Source organism: Chrysochloris asiatica, unplaced genomic scaffold (assembly GCF_000296735.1).
Source record: "Chrysochloris asiatica unplaced genomic scaffold, ChrAsi1.0 scaffold00186, whole genome shotgun sequence".
Lineage (NCBI taxonomy): Eukaryota > Metazoa > Chordata > Mammalia > Afrosoricida > Chrysochloridae > Chrysochloris > Chrysochloris asiatica.
The window spans coordinates 5936799-5947960 of record NW_006408704.1 but is presented as its reverse complement, the minus strand read 5'-3'; the positions used below and the strand labels follow the sequence as shown (position 1 = coordinate 5947960).

The window sequence follows — 11162 nt, the reverse complement described above, 5'->3', positions numbered from 1 at the left end:
ACAGTTGCACAACCTGGTGAACACAATTGACATCTCTGAATTGTACGTGCAAAACTGGTTGAAATATAAATGTTTTGTTATATACAAGGGTGACTCATAATTAGCCACACTCTGGTTATATTAAAACGCCCGTCCACATCCATTACTGATGATAACATTGAGCGTGTACGTCAAATCATTCTGTCGAATAGACTAGTGACAGTGGATTATGTGGCAAATCCTTTTGCAAATCAGTCATGGCTTTGCCTCTAACATATTCCATGACAGACTTGTGCTTTGAAAAGTTTGTGCGAGATAGGTACTGAAACAATTTACAGAAGAGTATAAAAACAGAAGTGTTTGGACATCTGCAAGCAAAATTTGGACTGACACTTGAAGGAAGGTGTCTTTTTTGAAAAAAAAAAAAAACTGTTACTGGTGATGAGACGTGGATGCATCGCTATGAGCCACAGTCAACAGCAGAGTATGGAATGGAAACATCCTCAATCACTGACCAAAAATAAAGTTCAAAAGTCAACAATCACCCCCCCACCCCCAAAAAAACTGAGACTCTGTGGAAATGCACGCTCGGATTGGTAAACACACGCATCACCGTTGGGGAGAAATGGGGTAAAGGCAGCAATGAAGTGGTGAGCTAAGCCTCACACTATTCAGAGGGCTTCTGTGGACCCAGTTGGGGACCTGGTTGGCAAGCAGTGCGAGGAGACCCAAGGACTCCTGGGCCCAGAGTCAGTAACGTGGCCAAGGAGGACTCAAGTGGAGAATGGAGCTGATGGGAAGAGAGGGCATGTGCACAAGAACACCCACACTTGCAGATGGCACCCACGTGACCGGGACTGGATGACTGGATGATCAGAGCTCAACCAGGAGAAGAAAGGGGGGGGGGGGGCGGAAGAAAGGAGGAAGACTGAGCTGATCCAAGCTGATGAACTTGACCTATGCATAGGAATGCAGTGACACAAAAGAGGTGATAAATCCTTACAGCAAGAAACATTCCCACCCCTGCCACACACAGAGTAGTCATAGAGGGGGGCAACTTGGACATTGGATACCCAAATGGGGAGGGAGGGACTACAAAGGCAAGAAGTAACTGGTTTACAAGCCTTTAAGAGGGAACCTAGAGTTAGGGGGCATGGAGGAAGGCAGAATCACCAGTGAGTACTATCCAATTTGTCTAGGTGGAGCTGATGAAATGAAATGCAGATGGGTAACGTGCGATACTGTAGTGAATAATGGTTATCAAGACGGATTATGAGTGTTGGAAATGCAATGGTAGATGTTTTATAGCAAGGAAGAGAGAGATTATTTCTCCAGTGTAGGAGCGGAGATCTCTGGGACCACCAACAGATAAGAGCCGAGAACGGGACCCCACCCAGAGAACCGGGGATGCCTGAGATGGAGACAGAGATGATGACAAGGAGGGATGAAGTGGCTTGGGACTTTGGATCCAGAGAGGGAAAGGAACTGTGGGCTGAAGACTGAGGGGGGAGAGGGGAGGGTAGAGCACGGGCTTCTAGGATATGCCCTTTGGTCGGAAGACGAGGTATGGAGGGGATTGGAACCATGGCAATGTAATGATATACGATGGAATAAATATGGAACTGAGGTTCTCTCATGTAAACTATCATATAATTCACAATAAAACATTTTTTAAAAATGTCAACGATCAGCTGATAAATGATACATACAGTTTCTGGGATTCTCAAGGGCCAGTACTATCAGGAACACTATCAGGAAAAAGTTTCAGCAAATCAACAGTGCTCATTACAGTGAGATGCTCACTGAAGAGCTGAAGCCTAAACTTCAAATTAAATGCAGAAGACTGCTATCCAAGGGCGCTGTGATCTTGCATGACAATGCACATCCACACACCTCTGCTCACACTGTTGATGCTGCAAAAACTTCCTTTTGAGTTATTAAAGCAACCTCCCTGTAGTTCTCATCTTGCTCCATTGGACTTTCACCTGTTTGGTCCCCTGAAAGCAGCCCTTTGAGATTCACCTCTGATGAAGAAGTGAAGACAGCAGTGCATTCGTGGCTTGCAGCTCAGCCTAAAACATCTTAAAATAAGGGAATATGAAAGCTTGTTGATAGATGGACAAAGGAGATTATGTTAAAAAATGATGTATTTGTCTTTTCTAAAAGTGGATTAAAATAAATTCTACAGCCAGAGTGTGGATAATTTTTGACTCACCCTTGTATATTCAAACACACACAACAACCCAAACCGCCAGTTAACTTAAAACTTTTGACGGCATTTTCTTCTAGCCCTCTATATGTTTGTTCTTTTACTGATTTGTTTTGTTTGTTTTTGTACAAGAACAATATAAACTATGACATCACTTTTACTTAGTATACTCCTAAACTCTGTTTCTTTGTTCTTAAATGGTCTCTGTAAACATTATTTCTAAAGAAGCAATATTCATCTTAAAGGAGGTCTGGGTTTATCTAAACAATTGGTCTCATTTTAGGGATGCTATTAATAAGTATTGTGGAGTCAGTTCCAACTCACAACATCCCTGTATACAGGGATTTTAAATCTTTGCTGGAGCAGAAAGCCTAATCTTTCTCCCAAATGGTAACTGGTGGACTAGAACTACTGACCTTGTGGTTTGGAGTCCAGTGCTTATCGTACAGAGCCATCACGCTCCTTTTTAGTGGTGGTGGTGCTGTGCCATGGAGTTGGTTCCGACTCATAGTGATCCTGTACAGGGTTTCCAAGGCTGTAAATCTTTACGGGAACAGAAAACCTCATCTTTCTCCTGCTAAGCCTCTGGTAGTTTCGAACTTCTGACCTTGAGCTCAGCAGCCTGACTCATAACCACTATACTACCAGAGTTCCTTTTAGGGATGCAGACCTTCTCTAATACCAAATTAATTTTTTCACTTCACCAGTGTTGGAATACAAATGAGATCATGAGTCATTGTAATTTGATGAACAGAATGTCCTGTCTTTCCCCAGGGTTTTCCTTTACAAATGTTTCCATGCTTACAAATATTGACCATTGTTAATAGTCAACATAGCAGGAGGTGCAGCGTCACTGCCAAGGAGATCTCACTCAGGGTCTGAGGACTTTTGTAGCTATGTGTGCCTCAGCTTCACTCACACCTTCATCTTCTCACAAGGCACCAGATGAGCCACTACAGTGCAGTACTCTCCTCTGACCACCAGCTTCACACCCTCATGTAGCCTTCAGTTCTTTTAGCTGTGCAATGGAGGTAAAGTAATGCCATTGCTTTAATGCATGTGGAATGCAGAGCATGTGCCTGGCATGTGGTTGATTTTTGTCGTTCTTTTCCCTGGAAGTTCATCTTTGACTATTACAAAACGCTTGCTTTTTCCGAACTTCTTCTCCACTTCGAATCTATTCCACACCACTGAGCAGACTTGTGTACCACCTTACACGACCATCAGATCTCCAGGCATCCACAGCACATTGTGCCCCCATGGTTGCACTAATTATGACAGCAACTCTATTCTTGTGGTTGCTTGTTGATGGTCTGAACCTTAGTGCTGTGAAAGCAGGGACTGTAATTGTTCTTTGTAATGTTCTCAGCATTTAGCACAGTACCCAGAACTCAATGAATATATGTGGAGTCAACAAAGAAATAAACATTTATACTTCATAGTTTTCATATGTCAGAAATAAATGCCTTATTTTTTCAGATTTTCACCAGAGTGCTTGGCACGTAGGAGGTCTGATTATTTCCCTCTCTTTTATAGTCTTTAGGGTCTTTAAGTATTATAATTAGTTGTTTTCATTGTGAAACAATATAGTTACATTCTAGAAAATGGCTGCTGTGGGGGAGGCGGGCAGGGACAATTCTGTATATATTTTATATCAGTGTCATACTGATGACCTTTTCCCCTAGGTATATATTTTTAAGTCTATATGCCAAATACGCCTCTCATTTTAATGGAATCCCCATTTCCAGTATGGTTTGTGGAGCAAAGTTTGCATCAATCTTTCTTGTCAGGCAATGGCAGGGATGGAACGGAGTTTGCTCACATGGGTCAAAATCCTAACTGTAAACCTCTTCTAGAGTTGTAGATTTGATTGCGAACAGCTGCCCAAGAGAGTAGCCAAACCCAAAATGAAACAACCTATTCCCTCTTTTCGCCACTGCCATTTCCTTTCAGTATTGGGAACAGAGTGCAACAGGTGGGTTTTAAAAAAGTGGTTGGCCTGAAGGAAATCCAGACAAAGATTTGGACTAATTTACAAACCTCTAGTGACCAATTTTCCATGTGAAACTTCATTCACTATAGCTTACTAAGGAAGCACAAGTAAGCCCTGCTTGCCTTGCTTATTGGGTACTTCATCCTTGACAGGGATTGTCAATTTGAAAAGAGGCCTTGATTCTATAGGAAGGTGCTGAGATTGGGAGAGACAGAATTTTTGATGTGGTGAAAAAATGTGCACTTGTTCACTACAGAGTAGTAAGCAAAGTAAGCACATGCTTGCCTTGTTTATTGCATACTCCAACACTGAGTCCAGGACTCAGAGGCAGTGAGTACAAAGCAAATGTGATTGTACATCAGCTGGGTGGCCTGTTGTGAGATCTGCCTTGTTTCTGGATGGACCTCATGAGGTCTTCCACCCAGGCTGGATTTGTGTGTGTGAGAGGTGGGATGGGAAAAGTGGTAGACTTTCTTCATAATTCCTTTCCAATATAACCCCTCCTAGGGACTCCTGGTTTGGCGCTGTGGGTTAATGCCCCAGATTGCAAAGACGTTTGAACTGTAAAGTATGCAGTTCAAGCTCACCAGCTGCTCCTTGGAAACGCTATACAGGGTCGCTATGGGTCAGAACTGACTCAATGGCACTTAATAACAAGGAAGGCTCAAACGTGGCAACAGTAGTGAGGTTGGCCCAGGATCAGGCAGTGTTTCGTTCTGCTGTGCATAAGGTCGCTGTGAGTCAGTACTGACTCGATGGCACCTAACAACAACAACAACAACAACAACAACAACAAGGACTCCGCAGTGGGTTAAGTGTTGGTTGCTAACCAAAAGGTTGGCGGTTTGAACCCAACACTCCTCAGGAGGAAAATGAGGCCATCTGCTCCTGTAAAGATTTACAGCCTCAGAAACCATATGAGGTAGTTCTATTCTGTCCTGTAGGGTCCCTATAGGTCAGAATCAACTTGAAGGCTGTGGGCTTGCATTTTAAAAAGAAATCTGTGAACCCTGGTGGTACCGCGGCGCTTAAAGTAACACCACATGTTACTAATATCAATCAACTGCCAACTGAGAGGTTGACAGTTTGAACCCATCAGTTGCTTTGTGAAGATGTGACACTCTGCTTCCATTACAGCCTTAGAAACCCTGTGAGTGTAGTTACAAGATCACTATGAACTGGAATGGACTGGACGACAATGGTCTCTGTTTGTGTGGGAATGCGGATCTGATTCTTTCTGGTTCCACCAATATCTCACTGTGGTATAAGGACAGCTGTCTTAATATGTTTGCCCAGTGAGCCTTTTGCCTGTGAGCATTTTGAAGATGTTGTTGTTGTTGTTATGTGCCATGGAGTCGGTTCTGACTCATAGCGACCCTGTACAGGGTTTCTGAGATTGTAAATATTTACGGGAGCAGAAAGTCTCATCTTTCTCCCACAGAACAGCTGGTAGTTTCAAACTGCTGACCCTGAGGTTCGCAGCCTGATTCGTAACCACTACACTACCACAGCTGTCTTATATGTTTGCCCAGTAGTAGCCTGTGAGCATTGGGTTTCTGAGGCTGTAAATCTTTATGGGAGCAGAACGCCTCATCTTTCTTCCATGGAGCAGCTAGTAGTTTCGAACTGCTGACCTTGCGGTTCACAGCCCAATTCATAACCATTACGCTACCAGAGCTCCTTATTTTGAGGATAGGGACAGTGTATTTGGCTATGTAATAATAATAACAAACAGATATTTGCTGGGTGCTTACTATGCTAGGCACTGAGCACTTTTATATCCCACTTTTCATCTACATTTTCATGGCATGGGTACTTTAAAAAAATACTCATTTCAATAAGGAGTCTTGCTCAACATCACATACCTGAAACTGGAGCTAGGATGAGAACCTAGCTGGGTGTGATTCCAAGTGCTAGGCTTCATGTTTGGCTGGCATTTAACAGGCACTCGGTGATGGCATTGTTGGTAAGTGCTGTCGGTTAAGTTCTGACTCACACAGACCCTGTATAGGATTATCTTACAGCGGGACAGCAGGACTCTAATTGTTTGGGGTTGTTATTAGTATCCGGCTCATACAGATCTTGTCTAGGGTGTCTGAGGAGCAGCTGAGGACATCAGCACTACAACGCTGGTGGTTCAAACCTGCCAGCCACTCCTTGGACACCCTAGACACGTTGCTGTGAGTTGGAAACGACTTGATGGCAGTTAACAACAACAAATTGGGGTAATGCAGTGTTTTTCACCTATGGGACTGATTTTCAGGGGCACAAGTCTTGCAAGGTGAAAAATTATTTTCTTTTTAGTTTCCTTTAATCCTTCTGATTATGTCCCAGAAAAAAAACTTAGTTTCTTATCAGAAGTTCTTTAACATCTAATACTTGACTAACCCTTTTAAACCAAGTCTTTAATCGTGAGGTGCTGTAGGGCTGGTACTGGACTGCTAACTGCAAGGTTGGCAGTTCAAACCCACCAGCTGCTCCTTGGAAACCCTGTGCAGGGTTACTATTAGTCGGCACGGACTAGATGGCACTTAACAACAACAGATAAAATGTAGTAACTCTTGTTTTCTTTGAACTTGGTGGTGGTGGGGTGCCATGGGGTCGGTTCCGACTCATAGCAACCATGCGTAGGGTTTCTGAGGCTGTAAATCTTTTCCCCAGGGGAACATCCAGTAGTTCTAACTACGGACCTTGAGGTTAGCAGCCTGACTCATAACTACTACGCTACCGGACCTCCTTTCTTTGCACTTAGTTCGATTTAATATTCTCTGGCACATGATACTAAATTTCCACTTATGTTACTAATATCAAATTTCTTCTTAAACCTGTTTGATTGCTTTTGTAACATTGGAAAGGACACCCCCTGCTGGACGGCTGGAGTGCTGAAGTGGAAGGGAAATTTTTACTTTATTATAGTCTACTGTACATTTACAATTTTGTGATCCAAAATGGAACAAACTTGATTAAAGTATTAAATACATAGTAGCATAGACGACAGAGTCCTGGTGTGTCACTGTGGGTTAATGAACTGAACTGCAAAGTCGGATTGAACCTCAAGGTTGGCTGTTCAAGCTCACCAGTCGCTCCTCAGAAACCCTATCTAGGGTCGCTATGGGTTGGAGCCGACTTGATGGCACTTAATAAACAACAAGAGTAGACGGCGGGTGTGGCGTTGCAGGATAATGGACTGGCCCGAAAGGTCGGTTTGAGTTGCAAGGTCGGCAGTTCTAACCTCACCTATCCAAACCTCACTTCTCGGAAATCCTATACACGGTTGCTATGAGTCGGAATCGACACGAAGGCACTTAACAACAATAGCAACAAGCAGGGAAAAGATAGCAAAACCCGTGAAGGTCTTTTGAGAACAAATGAAGCTAAGGAAACGTGTGTCAAAAACTTAGATGTGAAGCGGGGACCGAGTTGTCTAACGCTGAATTCCTTCTCTGTCAGGGCTCTTCCCCTTGGCTAGAGAATCCGTCTGCGCACGCGCAGACTCTCAACCAGCTATCTCTTCCTCGAATCTGCTTTCCATTCCGGCCCGAGAGCGCGCGAACACACGTACGCACGCGTGCTCGGGAACGCGCACGTACATCGCGCGCGAGCCAGCCCAGCGAATCCCGAGGCGGTGGGGCCCGGGTTGTTTTGGTTCCGGGAGGTGATGCCTGGGAAGGCGGGGAACATGGAAGAAGCCCAAGCGGGCGCCGAGGAGTCGGGGGCCGAAGAGTACGGCCCTGAAGAGCACGGCCGGGAGGACTCAGGCGGCGAGGAGTCCGGCCCGGAAGAGTCGGACGCAGAGGAGTTGGGCGCCGAGGGGGACATGGAGGCGGGGCGGCCGCGGCCGGTGCTGCGCTCGGTGAACTCGCGCGAGCCGTCTCAGGTCATCTTCTGCAACCGCAGCCCGCGCGTTGTGCTGCCAGTGTGGCTCAACTTCGACGGCGAGCCGCAGCCCTATCCGACGCTGCCGCCGGGCACGGGCCGCCGCATGCACAGCTACCGAGGTACGCGGGCAGGGCGTTCCTTTGTCCCAGTGCGGCGAGCACCGTAAGGAAAGAGCACCCCCGCCCTGGGCCCCCCCACCATCCTGGGAGGCAGGTGCCGTTACCGTTCTGATTCCCGCTTTACGGATGAGAACCGAGGCCCAGAGGAGGAATAGATCCAGGGAGATGCTGCTAGTAAGTTGCAGAGCGTTCTTGATGAGACGGAATAGTTGGCCTTGGAAGATGACCGGTAATCCCCCAAGGGGCCCTGGTGGCGCGGTGTCTTAGGCGTAATGCTAACCGCGGTTCGAACCCACCATACGATCGAAGGAGAGGAATTTCCAGCCTCAGATACCCTAGGGGCACTTCTGAGCTGATCTTTATGTTCGCTGTGGGTCTGGTTTGGGCTCTCCCCAAAAGCAGTACCTCTCCTCCCTAATGCCCGCATGTGGGAGCGGGAGGCGGACGTCTGCATAGACACGCAGAAGAGACTGGACCCTGAGGGGTTCCCTGTACAGGAGACCTGCAGAGAGAACAGGAGCCACCCCACCAGAGGAGTGGGCAGTAATAGGCAGAGGGAGCAGGCTGGACAAAGATCTGGCGCCTGGGAGGAGGGAGGAGGGTGTGGGAGGTAGGAGAGGATCCCTGCAGGTGAGTGTCCTGAAATGACCTTGTCAGATTTACCTAGTGAAAAGCAGTTAGTAAGCTGTTGTAGTAACCCAGGGGAAGGACAACTAGGTAAGAACTAAGGCAACAGAGATGCAATCCCAGTTTATGGTGACCCCATGTGTTTCAGGGTAGAAATGTGCCTTTGGGTTTTGGGTTTTCTTGCCTGAAATCTTGACAGAAGCATATTGCAGGCCTATCTTCTGTGGTGACACTGAATGGTTTCAGACCCATTAGTAGCGGAGCCCAAACTATGCTAACCAGCCTCCTGAGATAGTCCTGTTGTTGTTAGCTACTGTGGGTAGCAGATCGCCAGGTCTGTCTGCTGAGGTGCCTTGGTGGGTTTAAATTGCTAACCTTCTGCTTAGTTGTTACAGTTAATGTCTTCCAATCATTTGTGCCAGCCAGGAACTCCCTGGAAGTATAGTTCTTTATTGTTAAGTGCCATCTAGCCAGTTCTGACTCACAGCGACCCTGTATAGGGCTTCCAGGGAGCCCCTGGTGAGTGTGAGCCACCAACCTTGTTGCAGTCCAGTGCTTATCCTAGAGCGCCACACCGGGACTCTTCTCACTTAATTTTCACACTCATCTTACGAGGATCCTAATGGATCTCTTTTTTCTTATACTTAATACGTTAATGCTTCTCAAACGTTTACACCAGACTTTCCTTAATATTTGGTGAAAGAAGAACACAGGTCTTCCAGGGATCAACATTTTTGTAATCTCCCATTTTTAAGTAAAAAGTTGCATAAATTTTGTGCTCTCCAAAATTTGTTACTGATTTAATATAAAATATTAATTTTCCACCAAATCTTCAAGTAAGTTTATGCTCCAGGAACATGGACTGTTTATGCAGGGACAACCTCCACTTCCTTAAACAGTCTTAGGCCCTGGGGGTTTACCTTCTATCCTCTCCCCACTCCTTTTCTCCCTCTGTGTAGTCCCACCCTAATGATACCTTTGCTTTTCACAATCAGGTATCATTTACATAGAGTAAAATGCACAGATCTTAGGGTTTGATGAGGTATAACAAATGTGGCAACACCTAGATCAAGTTATCAAATGGGACATCTCCATCTTCTGCCCTTCCACTCACTCACCTCCCTCCTAGATCCCACCACTTTTCTGAATTTTCATACTAGAGATTCATTTTGACTGTTTTTACAGAGTGCACTCTTTCCTATCGGACTTCTTTCTTTCAACATAATGTTCTTGTACCTCCTCAAATTTATTTTGTTTTTGTTTTTTAGTATTTCTTTTTAGTGTGATAAAGATAACAGAAAATTTCAGCCTTTTTCACACAGTTCAGTGCCATTAATTGCCTTTACCTTATTCAACTCCACATTTTTGAGAAGCATAGGTTTGGGGAGACAGTGGCCTTCTTTCTTATAGTTTGCACTGTTTGGTATTATCTGCAATCCTGTGCTCCAGGTAGGCTTTGCTTTTCTACCAAGGTAGCAGAAAGGGTGTGTTTGAGATTTGGAGCTGTATACTCTTATGCATACTGTCTGCATTGCCTAGAGCTTTTTCAAGCTTATTTCCTCATCTCTAAGGGGATCTAAGGGGACTCAGATTATGTATGAATTGAAGCAAAGTGAGAGGGAATCGTTCTGGTGGAAATCGGTGCCGTGACTTAGACCATGGGGGCTGCGTAACAGCCTCTGCTTTCTGCTTGTCCTAACAGGTCACCTTTGGCTCTTCCGTGATGCAGGGACCTACGATGGGCTTCTGGTTAACCAAACTGAGTTATTTGTGCCATCTCTCAATGTTGATGGACAGCCTATTTTTGCCAACATCACACTGCCAGGTACTGGTTTTCATTCTTTTAAAAAAGATAAGGTTATTTGTTGAAATAAATAGAGGCTAGGCCACTTGAAGAATCAAGTCCTTATGGATTTTTGCCAGATGCCAGATAAGTGTCCATCCTTCCTGTGTCCTTTTGACTCCATATGTGGAATGCAAAGTCATGTGATTTCTGTGTTTTCTATTAAACAATGCTGTTGTTTCTTAAGAGCTCTTTGGGCTCTTCCGAGGTGACTAAATTAAAATACTTGATTGTAGAACGTTTCCATGACCCTAGAGCAAAATTGTGCCCACACAGTCCTAGGAGACAGAGGGCAGCTTGTTTATAAACCAACCAGGGATTAACAGAAAGTCACTGAATTGAAAAGGAGCATTATACTTTACTATTTGTTTATGAAGGACGTTGCACCTGATCAACAGAATGGCATTGACCATCCGAATGGCATTGCAGCTATCCCCAGTTGACACTGAATGGGTCCTGCTGGAGCTTCCGATCTCCTTGGAAGCTTGGGTCTTTGTTACACCTGGAGACCCA

General features: G+C 45.2%; 1 protein-coding gene across 1 annotated transcript in view; it reads left to right on the top strand.

The window, feature by feature from the left end:
* Positions 1-7792: 7792 nt before the first annotated feature.
* The window catches only part of VHL (von Hippel-Lindau tumor suppressor, E3 ubiquitin protein ligase), a 4971-nt gene continuing 1601 nt past the window's right edge, over positions 7793-11162 (top strand). Inside the window, exons 1-2 of the mRNA XM_006872188.1 lie at positions 7793-8179; positions 10509-10631. Coding sequence (XP_006872250.1) covers positions 7840-8179; positions 10509-10631 — 463 coding nt within the window. The 5' untranslated portion in view covers positions 7793-7839. The remainder of the gene's footprint in view (positions 8180-10508; positions 10632-11162) is intronic.